The sequence below is a fragment of the Austrofundulus limnaeus genome, unplaced genomic scaffold, assembly GCF_001266775.1.
Source record: "Austrofundulus limnaeus strain Quisiro unplaced genomic scaffold, Austrofundulus_limnaeus-1.0 Scaffold1482, whole genome shotgun sequence".
NCBI lineage: Eukaryota > Metazoa > Chordata > Actinopteri > Cyprinodontiformes > Rivulidae > Austrofundulus > Austrofundulus limnaeus.
The window spans coordinates 16,025-37,795 of record NW_013953884.1 but is presented as its reverse complement, the minus strand read 5'-3'; the positions used below and the strand labels follow the sequence as shown (position 1 = coordinate 37,795).

The window sequence follows — 21,771 nt, the reverse complement described above, 5'->3', positions numbered from 1 at the left end:
GGAACCTGCTGTAAAACAGCAATTATGCTGAGTCAGGCTTGATTTTTAGTAAACTTTTCCTGTTAAATCAATAAATCAAATCAAATCAATGTCAGAGGCCTGGTTGTTTATTTACCGTATCAAGAAAAGACCAAAGTGTGTTTGTGCGTATATGTATAACATATTTTGTGTGTTTGTGCAATATCGGTTATCGGCCATAAATGCAAAAATTATATACGATATCGAAATCGGCTGAAATTTTCATATCGGTGCATCTTTAATCTCTGACCCTCTTGACTTTGTATATACCTTTTTCATAGTTTTTATACAAGTTAGAGCTGCCACTAGAGATACTACCTTGTTTAGACCCAAATGGTGTGGAGTGCTCTACTACTATTACTTTTAGCCTAACAGTGAACTATTTTTTCACCATTTAATTTTTTTTACAGTATCTCCCAGGATTTGATGAGCCTCTGCAATATCCATACCAGTATTCAGATGAGGGACAGAGCAACTCTGCAAACAGTACAGGTACAGAAGAAGTTTGATTTATGTGGGCCGAGTTAGTATTGTGCTGTGTACATAGCACACATATACCTCCCCCTGAGTTCCTGGGGGAGGTATGTGTCTCTGCATTTAATAGTCATAAACCCCACATCTGGAGAATTGTGATCAGTGACTAAGGTGAAATTCATGCACCAGCTGTTGTTCACATAGATACACCAGCCCCCTCCTCTTTTCTTATCTGAATTTATTTATTTAATTCTCATGTCTTGTCGAGATGCTGTGTAACCTGCTAGCTCAATAGCAGTGTCCTGCATGAGTGAATTCAACCAAGTCTCCATAATCACCAGAATGCAGTAGTCCCTGATGATCTTTTCAGTTGCTATCTGCAGTTTTTACTCGTTTGTTTGTTAAAGTTCTTATGTTTGAAGAAAAATATTTGGAAGCTTCCTACAGGCCTCCACATACTCCAACCCATGCCGAACAGTCAAGGCGCGGTCACGTGGTTGTTCGGCGTTCATTTTCACACACACCTTTCATAGTTCCTGAGACACAGCAAGYCAAGCTCCTGGAAACTCCCTCCTGCTGCGGTACGTGTCACTGTCCGGGGTTCCTTCCCACTGGAGTCTACACTCCGAAAAAAAACAAAAAACAACTCAGATCTGCTGTTAACTTTTTCACAAATTCGTCCTGGTTAGATCTGCCATTATTTGTCCACAAATACGTCCTGGAGTGCCTAATTATTAGGCCTCTGCTGGCATACCAAGGCAGCCTACTAAATAAGCCTTAGGTTCTGCTGTGTTGAACCAGGGCAGCACCTAAAACATGCAGGACACTGGCCCTTGAGGACTGACTTTGGACACCCCTGTTCTATAGGCAAAACAGATCAACAGATAATGCAATAGCTCTGACCCTCCACACTGCCCTCTCCCACTTGGACAAGAAGGACACGTATGTGAGAATGCTGTTTGTGGACTACAGCTCAGCATTCAACAGCATCATTCCTCCAAGTCTCGACATCAAGCTTAGGGATCTAGGTCTGAACAGCTCCCTGTGCAGCTGGATTCTGAACTTCCTGACAGGTCAATGGCAGATGGAAAGGATGGACACCATCACATCCTGCACACTGACCCTCAATACCGGAGCTCCTCAGGGCTGTGTGCTCAGCCCGCTCTTGTATTCACTGTACACCCACGACTGCACAGCCAGACAAAGCTCTAACATCATCAAGTTTGCTGATGACACTAATATTGTGGGCCTGATCTCTGACAACAATGAATCGGCCTACAGAAAGGAGATTAAAGGGCCAATAATATGTGTGTTCCGAGGCATATATTGAAATTCTATACCACAATAAAGTAACTGTCACATTTAGTTGTTATTAAAATGCTGTTTTTATGTTTAAATAAAAATAAACTTAACTTCTCATTCATTTCCATTTCTAAACACCTTGAAATTGGCCTCTATCTCTTTAAGAACCTCGTTCAGATCCTGCCACGCCCATTTCAGCGCGTCATCACAGCTGCTTCCCTGCTGTTTACAACCTGGAGCGTTATAGCATGCTTTGTTGTAATGATAATTAAAAAAGCAACAGTGTACAAGATCGGTTTTGAAAAATTGCATCTCAAGATGCATATGAACCTTACTGTCGGACCGGAAAGTACATTTTCTAATGAACCAGAATGATTACAGAGGGGACAGCTGGTAAGATTATTTCAGTCGCTCACACATACGTACACACACATGCTGATAGTAAAAAGTTACAAGTCAACACATAGACCAAACAATGATGTGAACAAAACAACGTGAGTTGTTTTCCACTCTAGTCCTATTTTTTCACTGCACTTAACAGTCTACACCTGCCCTTTAATGGCTACTACTGGACTATTTCTCACACCTCATCCCTCATAAATTCACTCTGCATCTTACTCAGGAGTTATAGCTCCCTTGGTCTATCCTCCTTTTCCCATCACATTCCATCTGCTTTTGATGCAAAAAATATATTATAATATCAAAGTAAATAAATTATTGAATGAGGGGACATTCAGAATTAAACCCCTTATTAAAAACAACTTAAATGTGAACAATGCCCATTTTTGATATAGAAAACCAAAAACAATTTGAAAACAAGAATAAAATAACAAAGAATGCTATGACTAAACATASTTTCCCAATAAATGTAACTTAGTAATCGTAAACATATAAATCTTTGCTAAGTTTTTATATAAGTGTCAAGCTTATTCTCTAAAATGTATGTATGTTCGTGCGTACGTACGACAAAGAATTGCCTTAATTTTGTTTGTTGCAAATGTTTATATTGAATTTTTTTTCTCTAAAAATCTTAAGATCTTCTAAATGTACTTTCAATCTACAGGTTATAGCAATTGAGATGATTTATAAAATGTTTATAAACTACTTTCTCTCTTTTATATTGTGAAATTTTCAGTTTCTTATGTGGACTATACTGGAACCAGTGCAAGCAACAAAAGTGATGCAAATTTGGAGCACAGTGATTCTCAAGGAAGCAATGACACTATCAAGATCACACCTCAGTTTGCACCTCATTTTAAACCAAAGGTAAAGACAGTAAAGTTGCTGTAATTATGTCTCTGTCACACCTGTTGTCAGCAGAAACCATAAGTTGGATTCAAGTAAAATAAAACGTGTTTCTGAGATTCTTAAATGAAACCCTAACTCACTTGTAACACTAATATTGATGAGGTGTAATATTCAGAAAACTCACAATGTTATACTATYAATACTTGAAAAAACAATCTTAATGTTTTTTGTTGATATACAGTATATAACTGGCTTGGATGTCACAAGGTTTGAGACGTGCAGAGGTGCTGGTGTTTTGTGTTGATTTTGGATCAACATGGATCAGATGTATACTTGTGCAATAGCCCAAGAAAAGGAAGATTAACACATCAGGAACTGGATGTTTTGCTTTAAACTTTAGCACATAAAGAAATTCAACATTACAAAGAATGACATTTCATAAGTTTCTTCTGTACTTGCTGTAGTAAAGTGATCATTCAGGTCATCTGTTCAGCAACACATAATGTTAGCTGCAGACAGACTAACATAAATTATACACCAAATTTATTGAACACAATAAATATACACTCACCGGCCACTTTATTAGGTACACCACGCTAGTAACGGGTTGGACCCCCTTTTGYCTTCAGAACTGCCTCAATTCTTCGTGGCATAGATTCAACAAGGTGCTGGAAGCATTCCTCAGAGATTTTGGTCCATATTGACATGATGGCATCACACAGTTGCCGCAGATTTGTCGGCTGCACATCCATGATGCGAATCTCCCGTTCTACCACATCCCAAAGATGCTCTATTGCATTGAGATCTGGTGACTGTGGAGGCCATTTGARTACAGTGAACTCATTGTCATGTTCAAGAAACCAGTYTGAGATGAYTCCAGCTTTATGACATGGCGCATTATCCTGCTGAAAGTAGCCATCAGAGGTTGGGTACATTGTGGTCATAAAGGGATGGACATGGTCAGCAACAATMCTCAGGTAGGCTGTGGCGTTGCAACGATGCTCAATTGGTACCAAGGGGCCCAAAGAGTGCCAAGAAAAGATTCCCCACACCATGACACCACCACCASCAGCCTGAACCGTTGATACAAGGCAGGATGGATCCATGCTTTCATGTTGTTGACGCCAAATTCTGACCCTACCATCCGAATGTCGCAGCAGAAATCGAGACTCATCAGACCAGGCAACGTTTTTCCAATCTTCTCTTGTCCAATTTCGATGAGCTTRTGCAAATTGTAGCCTCAGTTTCCTGTTCTTAGCTGAAAGGAGTGGCACCCGGTGTGGTCTTCTGCTGCTGAAGCCCATCTGCCTCAAAGTTCGACGTACTGTGCGTTCAGAGATGCTCTTCTGCCTACCTCGGTTGTAACGGGTGGTTATTTGAGTCACTGTTGCCTTTCTATCAGCTCGAACCAGTCTGCCCATTCTCCTCTGACCTCTGGCATCAACAAGGCATTTCCGCCCACAGGACTGCCGCTCACTGGATGTTTTTTCTTTTTCGGACCATTCTCTGTAAACCCTAGAGATGGTTGTGCGTGAAAATCCCAATAGATCAGCAGTTTCTGAAATACTCAGACCAGCCCTTCTGGCACCAACAACCATGCCACGTTCAAAGGCACTCAAATCACCTTTCTTCCCCATACTGATGCTCGGTTTGAACTGCAGGAGATTGTCTTGACCATGTCTACATGCCTAAATGCACTGAGTTGCCGCCATGTGATTGGCTGATTAGAAAGTAAGGGTTAACGAGCAGTTGGACAGGTGTACCTAATAAAGTGGCCGGTGAGTGTACATGTGTCAATGTTAAAAATGTATGATCTGCATGCAAAATAATTTACTAGTCAGTTTTTCTCAGCTCTACCAGGTGCTGAWATGATACAACATATAGTTAATGTATAATAAACTATTTAATCTCACATGTATTTGTTATTAAAATATTTTTATTTACCACTGTTGTGTATTTTAGTTAAAACAGGCCTATATTAAACATTGCACTCGTGGACTAGATAACAGATCTAGACTTATGTGAATTAACAAACAGGGAGCTAATGTCAAAAACTATTTTTATTAATTCAATTAATGTGAAATATATCTAAAAGACTACAATACATGAAGACAGTACTGAAAATGTGATGAATCGTAAAATCTGCAGACATAAATACAGGTATACCAGGCTTGTTAAATATGAGGAACCTCCTGGTTTCTAATGGGCCTGGGGAGGTGTTGTTTGGTGTCAAAAGAACAAGTTATTAAGTAAAAGAAATGTCCAAAGTCATGTAACACAAAATTATTGTGTCCCGAGGATTATTCCTAATTATCTCAATTCTTCATCCCTTTAATAAATTAGTCCAATCCAGCTGAACAAATATATTCCCATATACATTAACATTTTTATTTTCACTGGTATTTACTATTACAATTTTACCAGATACATCCAAAAATTGCGTTTAAAATTATTTAAACTTGGGTCCCCAACCAAAGTAGAATCAGTATGTAAAATAGTTTTATGCTGTGAGTGCTCACTTCAAGTTCATTTTAGATGGAATTTTAAATATTTTTTCATCTGAATGGATTCGAATGTATCWTATTCAAAATTAATACAACTTCTTTGCTTCTTGCCATCAAAGTAACATTACTGTGTTTGTATCACTTATGTGACGGAGGTCAGCATGCAACACTATTTTAGGTAAGGGTAGGGCACTTGGTGTTTGTGTCAGATGAAACAATGTTTAAAAAGTGTGCATGATTGGTAGTTAATTGGTTGGTAGTTAATCTTATAGATGAGTGTACGTATACTGAGATCATCTGACACAGATGGATCTTTTTGAACTAATTATGTCACTTTTGAACGTCATGGTTGGAACTTCAGAGCAAAGACTGCAAAAACTATGCACACAACAAATTTCAGTATTGGGGCGGCTGTGGTGTGGCAATAGGGTCTGCCGACCTGGGACCAGAATGTCACAGGTTTGATTCCCCACCTTCCCTATATGCTGTGGTGTCGTAGAGCAAGACACCCAATTTCTAGCTGCTCCCTGGGTTGCCTATATAGCCTGTCTAAAAATCCATTTAAATTTACATTTTTAAGTCAACATAATGATATATTAGTAAATACTTTCAGCTCCCCAGTGTATTTCTGACTCTACAGGAGTCACATCATGTTGTGTGAAGTTCACCTCTTGCTTATATTTCATGTCTGAAAATATGTCTAACGTTAAATAATGTAATTTGAGTGTATATGAAAGTTTTTTTACTGAGTGTATACATGAAAGTTTTTAATTTTTTTCTCAGGGAGACCCATTGAGAACTCTGCCTTTGTCCAGAGGGGGCAGTGTCGAAAGCCTTCCAGCACGAACTCAGTGTTTGGCATCCTCCGACAGCAAAAGAATGAGCACTGACCTGTCAGAATTGGAACCCAAATTGCCTTTTGCACCTGCAGGTATATATCCAGACATCATACGGCACAAAACAGCAGCACTAAAACTTCATAATATTTTGGTATAATCCTCTTTTTTTTTTTTTGTTTTGTTTTTATTGAAAGCATGTGTATAGGAAAAACCTGTGGCAGTATTATTAGGGTAAACCTTGTATAAAAGAAGCTCCCTCCCTTCAAACACACGTCCATCTTTAACAGAAAGGTTCCGAGACCAAATAGGAAACACATGAGTTCTGTCGAGCTGTTTTTATTTACTTTTTACCATTTGTTTTTGTTGCTGTCCAAATTTTCATGTTGTCAAAAGAAATATTGTCGTCTCATATTACCTTGTTGATTTTTTTTTTTCTTCAAACAGCATTGCAAGTGCACTGCACTGCAATGCTACTCCACTGCTCCTGGACTGGGCAGGGTGCATGTTTGTTTTGCACGTTACACTATGCTCTGCATGTATGTGGCCCATGTCAGCAGTCAGGCATTGGGCCTGCAGTCTGGTTAGTCTGCATGCTTGTTTTGTACGCAGCTGTATGTGTGTATGTGTGTGTTTTTGCAGCACGCCCCCCGTATAAGCGAGGTCACCGTAAAACTGCATCTTTTGGAACCATTCTGGATGTCCCCAAGATCGTCGTCACAGGTATCACTGGGCCACCGGGCTTCCTGGTGATCGGGTGGCTGTTGCTTTGCTCAATCTCTGGATTGCTGTCACATGAAGCACTTCTCTTGTGTGTGCTACTTCATCATAGGTGTTAATTCATGTAAAATTTCTGTTATGTTGCTAGGTTCTAAGGCTCTAGTTGAGCTGGTCTTGAAGTCACACACATCAGAGTTGCCTCAAAGCTTTTTTTGTCTCTGTCATTGTTTTTGTTTGTTTTTTCTTCGTATAGTTGTGGTCACTATAAATCTATAAGTTTTCTTTCACTCATCATGGGCATGAATGTCATGAATTACAGGCTTTTATTGGTTTACTTAAACCTTTTTTCCCAGGGAAGTTAATCATACAAGTTGTATGATTTTATAACATACAACTTAACCGAATAAAAGAAAAAAAACACAAGTTTGAATGAATTTATTGTGAATTTTTCTCGGCCACACAGGATCAAAGTTTTAAATACAGGCACAAAAATGTCCAAATGACACCACTAATACTGTATTTCTGTAAATGTCTTTTAGCAAGTGTCTCCTGAAACACTGGCTTTTTGTATTTATCCACAAGCTTCTTGTAGTTGTATGGCTAACGTATGACCACTCATCTTGACAGACTTCGTAGAGTTCATTTAAATTGGTTGGTTTCCAGCACGAATCTGGCTTTTAAGCATAAGTCACATAATATCAGTTAGTTTGAGGTCGAGGCTATGGTAAGATCATTTCAGATGGAACGTTTAGCTTGTTTTGTCCAATCAGAAACTCATTCTTAGTGTGTTTGGATCATGGCTCTCTTGAAACACCCAACTGTGTCGAAGTTCCAGCTATCATGCTGTTGATTTAAGGTGGCGATGACAGATTTGGAGCATTAGTTATATAACCCGACRCTGCTGCAACCATGCTTGACAAATGGCGTAAAGTTTCTGTTTGAAACCCTCACCTCTCATCCATAATTTTTAATCCACTTTTCCATTTAGGTTTGCGGCAGAGCTGGTGCTTATCTCCAGCACCTATTGTGCAAGAGGCAGGGTACACCCTGGATAGGTCACCAGTGGATGACAGGAAAGTCTCATGTTGACTCCTCTAAACAAACACTATGGTTAAATGGCTCAAATGTGTGCCTCTTCAAACCATTGAACTTATTTTTCCATAATTCATTTGTCCATGAAACTAGCATGTGTCAGTCCAGCTTAAAGTGCCTGTGACACGATATTGGAACTATGCATAAAAAGTCATTATATATGTACAGTGGGGAAAATAAGTATTTAGTCAGTCACCAATTGTGCAAGTTCTCCCACTTAAAAAGATGAGAGAGGCCTGTAATTGACATCATAGGTAGACCTCAACTATGAGAGACAAAATGTGAAAAAAAATTGAGTAAATCATTTTGTCTGACTTTTAAAGAATTTTTTTTGCAAATAATGGTGAGAGAGAGAGAATCAGATCATGACACCACGCTGCAGCCGCTGCATTAAAACTAATTAAATTACATAAAAATAAATAGGCCAAGAAAATGGATTTGCCTTATGCAGACTGTAGTGGAAACTGTCAAAATGCAGCAAAACAGACCCCCAGACGCACACAGATGAACGTACAGGACGTTCTGACAAAAGACACTCTCTTATTTTATTTTGTCCACCATTTTGTAATTATAAAGTGAAAAATCATTAAAAAGTCAAATGCTTATAAAAACATTTTTTTTAACTCAAAGGAAAATCTCAAGGTACGCACAGTGCGTACAACGGTACACCTGCAGGCGCATATTCTTGCCCTATTTATTTTTATTTAATTGAATTAGTTTTAATGCAGATGCCACAGCGCGGTGTCATGATCTGATGCTGCTCTGCCTTCCTCTCTCTCTCTCTCTCTCTCTCTCTCTCTCTCTCTTGACATTTCGTAATGTGACGAGTCAAAAGCAGGACAAATGTGTGCGCACGTTTGGGCATGTGGATGCAGATGCGCATCACGCTCCTGTAGCTGTCGGTCGGGACCTAACCGCTAAGACAAAAGAGCCGCAGTAAGCTTGTTACAACGGTTTTCTTCTTTTGGGAAAGTGAACAGGCTTACTTGTTCACTGGGGTAATTAGAACACCCAGCTGCGACACAACGTGTCAACATTTTATCTAGTAAAAGTACTGCGATCTCACTGCTAGGCGTGTACTGTTTACAGACGGATATACTCATGCTACGTCATCAACTGGCGCCACGGATATGCCTCTGCTGACACACAGTGGCCAAGTTTTGTAATCGCTGAACTCACCAGGTTGCTTATAATTAGTTTTGTTTGAACAAATGCAATTATGTGAATGTTAAAATATATATATATATATACACACACACACACATATACATATACATATACATACAGCGGGTGAAATAAGTATGGAACACGTCACCATTTTTCTCAGTAAATATATTACTAGAGGTGCTAATGACATGAAATTTTCACCAGATGTCGGTAACAACCCAAGTGATCCATACATACAAAGAAATCAAACCATAAATGTCCAGAAATGAAGTTATTTGTAATADTGTGGAATGGCACAGGGAAAAAGTATGGAACACGCTTACTGAAATTTATCTAATACTTTGTACAAAAGCCTTTGTTGGCAACGACAGCTTCAAGATGCCTCCTGTATGGAGAAACTAGTGGCATGCATTGCTCAGGTGTGATTTTGGCCCATTCTTCCACACAAACAGTCTTCAAACCTTGCTTTCGTGGGCCTCTTCTATGAACTCTGATCTTTAGTTCTTTCCATAGATTTTCTGTTGGATTCAGGTCAGGTGATTAGCTGGGCCATTCCAGCAGCTTTATTTTCTTTCTCTGAAACCAATTGAGAGTTTCCTTGGCTTTGTGTTTGGGGTCATTGTCTTGCTGAAATGTCCAGCCACGTTTCATCTTCATCATCCTGGTAGATGGAAGCAGATTTTTATCAAGAATGTCTCTGTACATTTTTYCATTCATCCTTCCTTCAATTTTTTGAAGTTGGCCAGTACCATACGCTGAAAAACAGCCCCACACCATGATGTTCCCACCTCCAAACTTCACTGTTGGTATGGTATTTTTGGGATGATGTGCAGTGCCATTTGACTTCCAAACAGGATGTGTCTTATGGCATCTAAACAGTTCAATGTTGGTCTCATCTGACCAGACCATATTCTCCCAGTATTTCACAGGCTTGTCTAAATGTTGTGCAGCAAACTTTAAAGGAGCTTCAACATGCTGTTTCTTCAGCTGTGGAGTCTTGCGTGGTGAGCGTGCATACAGGCCATGGTGGTTCAGTGCATTACTTATTGTTTTCTTTGAAACAATCGTACCTGCTAATTCCAGGTCTTTCTGAAGCTCTCCACAAGTGGTCCTTGGCTCTTGGACAACTCTTCTGATAATTCTTTTCACTCCTCTGTCAGAAATCTTGCGAGGAGTAGGGCTGCCACGATTAATCGATTAATCGACGACTAATAGATTATTAAAATAATCGATGACTAATTTAATAATCGATAAATCGTTTTCTTTTTTTTGTTGTTGTTCTTTACTTTGTTTTTCTCTCCAAACTGCTTTGACACCTTCCACTGCCTTTCTGTCCTTGACACACATGCACAGTAGTGGTAACTGGGGTAGGCCGTGGACGTCACAAGACATTATACAGACAGGCTCTGGTATCACCTGACAACGGAGCTCAAAAGTGTGGGATCATTTTAAGAAAATGAAAGAGAAACCTGTGCAATATCTACAGAGCAGAACTTACCTTCCACAGCAATTATTTTTAGTTAGCATATAGCTAAAATCTAACGATGGTTATGCAATAGCTGCATTCTGACGTGATAAGCTSTATGTTTTATATTCAATTAACGTATGATCCGATTAGTCGACTAATCGAATAAATAATCGGTGATTAATCGATTATTAAAATAATCGTTTGTGGCAGCCCTAGCGAGGAGCACCTGGTCGTGGTCGGTTTATGGTGAAATGATGTTCTTTCCACTTCCGAATAATGACCCCAACAATGCTCACTGGAACATTCAGAAGTTTAGAAATTCTTCTGTAACCGATGCCATCATTATGCTTTGCTAAGGTTGTGAAGGTCTTGAGAGAGCTCTTTATTTTTACCCATCATCAGATGGTTCTTGTGTGATACCTGGTCATCATTTGGGACTGAACCATCTGATGTTAATTTGCACTGACAAGGGGCAGACTTGCTTTCTAATTACTGAGAGTTCAGCTGGTGTCTTGGCTTTCCATGCCTTTTTACACCTCCTTTTCTTCATGTGTTCAATACTTTTTCCCTGCGCCATTCCACATTATTACAAGTAACTTCATTTCTGGACATTTATGGTTTGATTTCTTTGTATGTATGGATCACTTGGGTTGTTACCGACATGGTGAAAATTTCATGTCATTAGCACCTCTAGTAATATATTTACTGAGAAAAATGGTGACGTGTATATATATATAAAATGACTTTTATGCATAGTTCCAATATCATGTCACAGACACTTTAAAGTGTGGCTTTGGGACAGGAGCTATTTTTTTGGTTTGCACCATTTTGTTCCAGCAGTTTCCAGTTCATGGCAGGCTTGAGCCTTGATAGTTCCTGGGTTGTTAAAAGTTAATAGGCTTTCTCAATTGGCATTTTTGTCTATGATGAGTGTATGTACATAAACTTCTCACTTCAGCTAATTTTCTGGAGCAGAATCTGAGTTACTAATGGAGCTTTCTCATCTGTTATTTTATCCATTATCTGCTATTTATTTGTTGGTGGTTGATATTTACTTTTAGCAAAACCAAACACCAGTCACAGAATGCAGATGAGACCAGTATTGGTAACTTGTGGTTCTGTCTTCTATCCTTGCTCTGGCTTGGCTGCAGCAGATTATGAGCACGGGAAGATGATCAGCTCACTAGTTATTTGGATCTTGTTCTGACTTTCTTGCATGAAAGATTTACCAAAAGCATGGAAACTTTTTTCTTCTCTTGCTGTTTTCATGTCAATTAACTTTAAAAAAGAGATACATTTTTCTCACACTAAGGATCAGGGAGTAGTTCATTACTACAAAATTATCTAAAGTTAACCCATAAATCTGTATTGGAGAAACTAAACAACCACCTCACATACTTAATTTAGAGATGGCCAGCTTTTTTGAACAAAGTTGTTCTCCTACATCTGAATGATAAAGCCTGGTTTACATTCAAATAGAGTGTCAGCCTCATGGACAAAAACTGGAAGTTGGTTCTACAAGAGAGGAGCTTGAGAACTGAAAGCTCTACCTGCCATACTACTTTTAGAAACTCTAGGAACCACAAGTAAACCTGCAGTCTTAGAGCAATGTGCTTTGTTGAGAAAATATGGACCAATAAGATCTTTAATATGAGACAGAGCTTGGTTGTTGAGAGCTTTGTATGTTAGAAGTAAGTTCTATTTCGTATAGGCTCCACCCTTTAAGGCAGGGGTGTCAAACTCCTGTCCTCGAGGGCCGCTATCCTGCATGTTTTAGAGGTTTTCTTGCTCCAACACACCTGATTTTGATCGYTGGGTGATTAACAGGCTTCTGCCCAATTTGAAGAGTTAATTCAATCACTGAATCAGGTGTGTTGGAGCTGGAAAACCTCTAAAACATGCAGGATAGCGGCCCTCGAGGACTGGAGTTTGACACCCCTGCTTTAAGGCTATCATTATTGGGTATGACTCACGCGCATGCGCAGCACTGAAAACTTGTAGTCCACGCCCACCTGCAGGGTGGGCCCGCCTCAGGGCGCATAAATAGCGCCGTGAACCGAGGCTCGACTCCCTCTTTTTCTTCAAGCATTGAAGACTTGCGCTAAAGAAAATTCCTGACAAGATGTCCAGTGCCGCTAGCACTCGTCTTTGCCAGCTTTGCCTGACCAGCTTCCTGATGCCGTTCGACCTGCACGCAGCTTGTGGAGGATGTCTGGGTCCGGTCCACGCTAAGCTCGCCCTGACCCCACAGGCGTCTTGCCAGTCCTGAAAGTGCCTGCCGGAGGAGGAAAGGAAACGTCGACTGGCCATATTCACCCGCTGGAGGACGACGAGTTTCTGATTTCTGAGCACTACCCGCTTGGCAAAGTCCTGGACATTTTTGACGCCAGACCGGATTCAGATGAATTCAGTTCTAACACCGAGTCCTCATCCAACGTTCCGGCCCTTCCCCTCCCAGCGGAGGAGCTTTGGCCWGGAGCGCCATCTCAGGTGGTCGGCCTGCCAATGTTGGCTTCAACCCTGCTCCCGGCAAGGGGCACGCTGGTCTGCGCCCTCCCGACATCATCGCCAAAGCAGTTGCAGCGAATGGGATTTCTGTTCCCCCACCACAAGCACCTCCAGCTACGGGTGACTTGATGGGAAATTTTGCATCACCGCGCTCGAGCAAAGGAGATCCGGTGTGGCCCCGTTTTCCAGCAGTGATGGCTTATTTGTCCGGAGCAGCGGCTGAACCTTTGGAGCAGAAGGCTCCAGTTTCCACCTTCACTCCCGTCACCAAAGATGAGAATCTAATGGACCGTGGGTTCCCACCGGTCCCACCATTAGAACCTAACCTGTCAGCAGTTTTTGGAGTGAGAGCGTCTCAGCATGCCGGATGGCGGCCCATGCCCCCTTCCCCCCTGGACCAGATTACAACCAGACTCACTGACAGGTCCCATCAKTGTGCCATGCAGTCTGCGGCGGCAACAAATAATGTCGCTTTTCTGGCCTTTGCCATTTCCAAAAAGGCTAAAGAAATGGGAATGTCACCTGAAGATRCTGAGGAGTTCTGCAACTTTGCTGACACAGTCCTCAACCTCTGCGCTTCATCAGCAGTTTGTGCCTCCCGTATCGCCGGGTGGCAAACCCTTCTCCAGCACCAGATGTGGCTCCGTCTCCCATCTCCAATCCTGGAGGAGATTAAAAAAGATCTGCTGGAGGGTCCCATCTGCCTGGAGGGACTGTTTGGGTCCCAATTCAGCTCTCTACTGAAGCAGCTGAGGCTTTCTGGGGACACGCTGTATCAGGTCAGACGCAGCGGAGAATCCTCTCGTCCTGATTCTCGTGCCTCCTGCCATTGGAGAGACCATTGCGGCAAGCGACAGCTGCAGAGGAGGACTATGACGATGGCGGCAGCTTCTGGAGCACCACCTTCCGTCGTTGGATCCCAAAGCAGGGACCTCCGGTTGTTCGGCCCCCGAAGAACCAGCGGCTGGCGTGCTCATGGTCCAATCCACCCCAGGTCCCATGCTACAAGACTAAATAATGACTAAAAGGGGGGATGTGTCCTGCAATGTTAATGTTTGTACTGTTCAAAACTGTTTCCACTGTTTTGAAATAAAATACAAAAATTTACTAAAGGGCAWATTCCTTACCAGTGTTCATTCTACAGTCAGATCAAATGATCTGGCTGCCATGACATTTCACACATCCCCCACTAGGAGCAAAACGGACGCTATTCCACGAGATGGTAACAAGCACTGGTATGATTCTGCCATGGCTTCAATCACATCCGTGACATGGTTCGCTCGAAAGCCATGCCCCTGTCATCAAGTACGTCCGCACTGAGAATAAAGGCGCCCGCCTTTGAGAGTGAGATGGAAAAATTCAAACACCGCAGGCTCTCATTTCCTGAATCAATCTCGCCCTTCGTGTTCCTCCCCGCTCATGAGCCCACACCAGCACGCTGTGTTGAGTGTGTGGACGCGGGTTTATCACTTTTTTCTCCTGCCCATTACATGGGTAAGACAAAGGGAACACGAAACAGTGTTTTAACGCAGCCTCCTCAGCTGGCTCAAACAGTGAACCTGGTCTTGAAGGTCTCGGCAGAGGGAAATGGTCAGCCCTTTCATTCAGAGCCCCCATGGGTCGCTCGTTCTCTTCTTCGAGTGATGGTGGTAGGGGCTCTACTATCCTCCCTCCCATTCGGGTTAATTATGCCACATGAGACGTCCGCCTGCCAGCTCTCGGAGCGTTGCACAGCGTGGTGCCAAACGTTCTATGAACAAATGGATGGACCGCCTGATCAGTTGAGGGTACTCGCTGCACTTCGCAGCAGTACCCCCGAGGTTCAATGAAATCCTGGAGACAACTTTGTTTTCCCCACAACAGGACGTAGCTCTCCAAGTTGAGCTACGGGACCTACTGTCGAAGAACGTCATCTCCAGGGTCCCCGTTGGGGAGGAAAACTCGGGGTTTTACTCACGATATTTCCTGGTCCCAAAGAAAATGGGAGGAATGAGACTCATTCTGGATCTGTCCCTCTTCAACAAGTTCATTATAGAGAGACCTTTTCACATGCTGACAGTCAGACAGCTGCTGGAATGTGTTCACCAGGACGACTGGTTCACCTCCATAGATCTAAAGGACGCATACTTCCACATTCCAATACTTCCCAAATACAGGAAGTTCTTGCATTTTTCATTTCACAAAGCTCAGTACCAGTACAACCGGCTGCACTTTGGTTACTCGCTGGCACCATGCACTTTCTCCAAATGCATGGAAAGAGCCCTGCAGCTGCTCTGCTCAGCGGGAATGAGGATTCTGTTCTATTTGGACAACCTGCTACTGATGGCTTGCTACAAAAAAGAAGCGGAAATTCAAACGGAATCCCTGATGTTGCATCTGTACGTCATGGGTTTTTCCATAAACTGGGAAAAGAGCTCCGTTGTTCCAGCCCAGCTGATTGTTTACCTGGGGGTGGAGCTAAACTCAGTCACCATGAGAGCACAGCTGTCACAGCAGAGGAAAGATACTCTGACAGCACTGCTGAGACATGTCAAAACTCACCTCGGTAACGGCTCTGACAATGATGTCAGCAGCACATGCAGTGGTTCCACCGGGCTTGCTTCATATGGGATGCCTACAGAGATGGTTCAGTCGTCTCCGGCTGGACCCGGTGCGTCAAAAGCGAYGAATGATCTCAATCCCACCATCAGTAGGAGGGGATCTGAATCACTGGCAAAACCCACAGAATTTTTTAGAAGGAGGCCCTCTGAGTAAAGCGACTTCTCATGTTTCTGTGTTCAGCGACGCGTTCCTCTCAGGCTGGGGAGGGATGTGTTTTTCCTAAGCGGTGGGAGGACAGTGGCCGGCTCACATGTCTCACCACATAAATGTCCTGTAACTTATCACAGTGTGGAAGGTGGTTCAACACTTTGCTCCATTGCTGCAGGATCAGCATGTTCTGATCCACACAGACAGCAAGGTGGCGGCTGCCTACATAAACCGCCAGGGGTTTGTGCCCTCAGCGCAGCTGTTGGAACAGCCCGAAGATCAAAAATCAGAGCAGTGTACATCCTCAGTGTCCTGAACAGAAGAGCGGACATAATGTCCAGGGGAGGTCCTCAGGACGGGGACTGGAGTCTCCATCGGGATCTGATCCTCCAGATCTGGCGCAATTTCAGCAGAGTGGAGGTAGACCTGTTCGCCACAAGAGAAAACGTTCATTGCAAACTCTGGTTCTCCCTGAGTCCTCGAGACGAACCACCACTGGGGGTGGATGCTTTCGCTCACTGACCGTGGCCAAACAAACAGCTTTATGCCTTCCCTCCGTCCTGCTGATTCTGCGTCTCTTGGACCAGGTATGGGAGGAACAGCTGAGAGTGATTCTGGTGGCTCCAGAATGCACTGGCGCATCATGGTTCCAGTGCCTGCAGCAGCTGTTATCGGACCGCCCATGGCAGCTACCATGGTTAGAGGACGCGCTCCTACAGGCAGGAGGAGTATCAGGAACTTCCCAATGATCGGTCAGCATCTCTRGGTCTGGCCGCTGAATGGGAATGCCTAGTGAAACTAGGTCTCTCTGCAGATGTTGTGCGCACCATTCAGGGCACGTGAGCTGCCTCTACCACCACATCTTATACACCTAAATGGTCAGCTTTCCAATGCTGGTGTGTTGAAAAAGGGGTGGATCCCATTTTGTGTCCACTGCCCTGCGTTTTATCTTTCCTCCAACTGCTGATGGACAGAAATTTGGCTTTCAGCACACTTAAAGCCTTGGTCGCAGTCATTTCCTCATGCCATGAGGGCTACGGTGACAGAACTGCGTTTAATCACCACTGATGAAACGCTTCTTAAAGGGCATGCACAGACACAGACCCGTGTCACGCACATTGGTCCCACAGTGGGAATTAGCGCTGGTTTTGCGCGCACTGGCAAAAATTCCATTTGAGCCTTTAAGTCAGATTTCTTTGAAATTTCTCTCACTTAAAACTGCCTTGCTATTAGTGCTGACATCAGCTAAAAGAGTGAGTGACCTGTCACCTCTGTCTTTGGCCCCATCCTGTCTCCAAATCCAGGGTGACTGCAGTTTGGCGGTATTGCGTTCGAATCCAACCTAAAAACATCACAAGCTCTTACAGATCTAGGGCGATTTCACTTGAGGGTTTTTTCCCTCCTCATAATTCTGAGGAGGAAGCTGCCTCTCATCTCCTCTGCCCAGTGCGTGTGCTGTCCTGCTACATATCGCGCACGTCAGATTTAAGACGCTCACAGCGTTTATTTGTGCATTTCAGCGATCTGTCTGTTGGACTTCCTCTGTCAGCTCAACGCCTTTCACACTGGCTGTGTGAAGCTATTTCATAAGCCTATATTTCATCTGGAGCTCAGCCCCCAGAGGGTCTCAGAGCTCATTCCACCGGAAGAATGTCATCCTCCGCGGCTCTGCTTGGAGGAGCATCTGTTCAGGACATCGTCACTGCAGCTTCCTGGTCTTCCTCATGTTCATTTATTCGCCATTACCTGCGTGATGCTTCCAGCTTCTCCCTGACCCACTCTGTTCTTAGAGTACTGTCAGAACCATAATGCGAATGTATCTTATCCTCCATTTCGGTGCTTATATGGAGAGTAACACGCAGCACCATTGTTACATAATTATGCACGGTTCAAGCTGGAAGCGGGCTGTCTAGGTGGTTGTGCAACTGTCGTAACAAATGGGCCCAGTGAGGCATAGACTACGTCCTTCTCCGCCTTTAACCCAATAGTGATAGCCTTAAAGGGTGGAGCCTATATGAAATAGAACGTTGGTTACGTATTGTAACCTCAGATTCTATGAGTATAGGCACAACCCTTTAAGATCTGGTCCTCACTGGCTCCCTTGGTTGAAGAAAAAGATACTAGGGAGTCGAGCCTCGGTTCATGGCACTATTTATGCGCCCTGAGGCAGGCCCACTCTGCAGGTGGGTGTGGACTATGAGTTTTCAGTGCTGTGCATGTGCGCGATGGATAAATCCAATAGCGATAGCATTAAAGGGCTGCGCCTAAAATCTGGGGTTACAGTACATAACCAACGATTTTAAATTCTATTCTGAATTTGACAGGGAGCCAGTGGAGAGAAACTAAAACTGGAGAAATATGATCTCTCCTTCCAATTCTCATTAAAACTTAAGTAGCTGCATTTTTGGATCAATTGAAGACTTCTTAAAACGTTTTTTGGATGCCCAGATAATTACAGTAGTCCAGCCTAGATGTGATAAATGCATGAATCTTTTTTGGATAAGATGTTTCTAATTTTAGTGATATTACACAGGTGAAGGAAAGTGGTCCTGGTAACACGTTTAATAGACATATCCTGATCAAAAACACCACCAAGATTCTTTAATGTAGGGCCAGATGCCAAAATAATACCATTCAGAGGAAATTAAAGGCTGCAAAGTTTATTACTAAGCTGTTTGGGTCCAAAAAGGTTTTTGGACAGGTTTTATGTTTTTAAGTCATGCTTGTAGTTTTAAGTAACTGAATTCATCAGGTTGAATAAATCTGAGTATCATCAACACAACATTGAAAATCCATACCATACTGTTAATAACTTTACCTAATAGAAGCAAGAAAAAAGGATTGGTCCAACACTGATCCCTGAGGAACTCCATGACTAATGAATGCATAAGCACAAACAACAGTTAAAACCTTCTTTCCTGAAGCCATAGAGAGAAACTATAACCAACTTTGGTGTATAAAGAATTCCTATTAACAAACTGGAATCTATCAAATAAATACAATTATCAATATCATGTTCAGGCCTACGTAATATAATATTTTAATCAACTGCATCTAACAGGACGAGAATGGACACAAGTTTAATTACTGCAGCCCTCTGCTCTCTGGCACAGAACCATTCCTTACAACCAAATTAAACAGATCCAAAACATTGATATTGGGGAAAATGCCTCTTTGAACAATCTGGCTGGGAGTGGATCTAGCATACATGTTGATAGTTCCAAGGCTTTTATTTTTGACAGTTTTGATAACCCAACAAGACAAAAAACAGTCCAAACATAAATCAGGTTCTAGTGACACTTCTAAAGCTGCCTCATCTGACAGGGAATCAGAGGCAATACCAAAAATGATACTGTGAATTTTCTCTATAATTGAAAATAACTTTATTTAGAATGTCATAAAGTCATCACTACTTAAAGTTATAGGGATACATGGCTTAACAGAGATAGGGCATTTCATTAGTCCAGCTTCAGTACTGTACCTACAGAGAAGCTACTTTTTTAGATTTACCATGTCCTGGATGACTGAAAATCTACACCAACATAAAATTAATCCACATTACATTTCAAATTGCACATGTGAACATGAAGCATTGCTCAAAGTAATACTAAAGACCAAAAGTAATGAGTTGGGCAGATATGTAAAACTGTACACTTTTTAAAGTGCTCCTGCACTGGTGTTTGTTTCTCATAGAAGTGCTACACTGCTACAATGTAAATTTAAACTCTAATCTGCTATAAATTCAACAAATACAATTTCAGTTATTTAGTCCTTACAGAAAATGGAGGTTGCAAAATCAACAAAATACACCTATATCTAACAACCACTCTCACTCACCCCTAGTGACAATTTAGTTACCAATTGACTTAATATGCATTTTTATGGTCTGTGGGTGGAAACCACAGTACTCGGAGAAAACCCATGCATGTGCTTGGAGAACAACCAAACTTCAACACAGAAATGCCAAAGGCCTGATTATGAACCTGTGACTTTGTTCTGAGGCAACAGATTCAACCACCACAACATTGTTCCATCAGGTGGCATCTGAATTTGCTTAATATATCTGTCTTTAAACTCATCGTATTCATGTAGTACAATTGCCCAAAGTCGAAATACAAGTGCTTAGTCTTGTGTGCTTTTGTGTGTGTTGTGATGTTTTGTGGCTTTATTTTGTGTTTGATTTTCTCTTATTGCATTTTTTAGCAGAAAAAAAACATTCTGTGTGTTGTAATGTTTAATCAGTGAATGATGTAAAACCTTCTTCCTGATTAACTTCAGAAAGCACAATTTACGAAATGCTCATTTTTTGTGCATCCATCCATATGAAGTTACATCACTCCATCCTTTAGATTTGTATTCTATATATTTTGGAACCCATACAGTGGGTTGCAANTTTCTTTTCTTTATCATAATCTTTATCATATCTTGTGAAACCTGTGTAAATAATGACTAAATTTGAAAGATAACTTCAAAAGCTAGCATTCCCCAGACAGCTTGTGTTTTTTACAGTTTTTCATGGTGGATTATATCTTATCAGCTTCAAAATGATACTTAAACCGTTTTTTTTACAAACTTGTGTGCTCTAGAATGTCCACTCGAGTTTTCGTTGCTTTAGATTCCAGGAAAAATCCCCTTTAAGTTTAACCAAAATAGTCATCCTGGATTTATTTTTTGCCAACTTTCCCTGATAAAAGTATTCAGACATAGGGAATGTTTTGAACAAGGGGAGCATCAAGGAGGAATGAGGTTGGARTTTGGGCATGCAAGCATTGTGGGTACACAACCTCTATAGAGCTTGTACATTCACTGCTTCCCGAGTGAGACTGCTGGGATGTTGCTCTGAATGTGTTGTTAATGTATGCAACAAACAAATAATGAATGAAACACTTGTCTGCTTAGCACCTGCCTCAAAACTCAAACCAGTCCATATTCTTTCTTGTAAACAGGCCCAGAACCTGACTTAAATAGGTTTGGTCTTCATTGATATCTACCAGCTGGACTGAGATGTATTAGAGCCATGGCCACATGCCACTCACCCCATAATTCTGTTGTCCCCTGTTTTTCCCTCAAACCACAAACACTAGTTAGTTTCCTTACATAACTACCTAAACTCCTCTGGGTCTCATGCTCTTTTGTCTTTGATTGTCCCCACCTGTTCACAGCCACATGTGAGGCTCAGAGACGTCGGTCTGTCCAGGATCTGCCTGCCATTGGCACAGAGTCCAACCAGGTAAGACAGACAACTACATGAGGGTCTGTGTGTTTGGTGTTTTTCCTATAGATGACAGCAAATAGTTTTTCTTGGTTTTATATTTTTTAAGCACATTGAGTTGAAGTAGTTCTTACCTGGTTTCAATCAAAGTTATTTTTTGTCAGATGTTCCCTTTAAGCATCGCCACAATGAGCAAACTCACACAAAAGTTTTGCCAATTGTTTTACATTAGCATTACATTTTACCTTGCATATGCAACCTGGGCTCAAAACTTCCACCTCAGGATTATGAGTCTGCAGCACTGACCACTGATCTGCTGCCAGATTTTATTCAAAAGTACGGTACTTTATATTTGTTGGTCAATATCTAATTAGTCTTCAAATATTGACACCCCTCATTCACTGTAACAACTCCCTTTCCCACAATCAACCAACTACAAACACAACACACACACACACACACACACACACACAC

General features: G+C 42.0%; 1 protein-coding gene across 3 annotated transcripts in view; it reads left to right on the top strand.

Annotated features, from left to right (window-relative positions):
• Positions 1-21,771, top strand: part of map3k7 (mitogen-activated protein kinase kinase kinase 7) — a gene marked incomplete at its 5' end in the record, with an annotated part of 48,226 nt that overhangs the window by 15,094 nt on the left and 11,361 nt on the right. The window contains 5 exon segments of one of the 3 annotated variants that reach the window (XM_014032571.1): positions 429-510; positions 2,930-3,060; positions 6,330-6,477; positions 7,025-7,105; positions 21,248-21,315. In XM_014032571.1, coding sequence (XP_013888025.1) covers positions 429-510; positions 2,930-3,060; positions 6,330-6,477; positions 7,025-7,105; positions 21,248-21,315 — 510 coding nt within the window. 3 annotated transcript variants of the gene reach the window in all.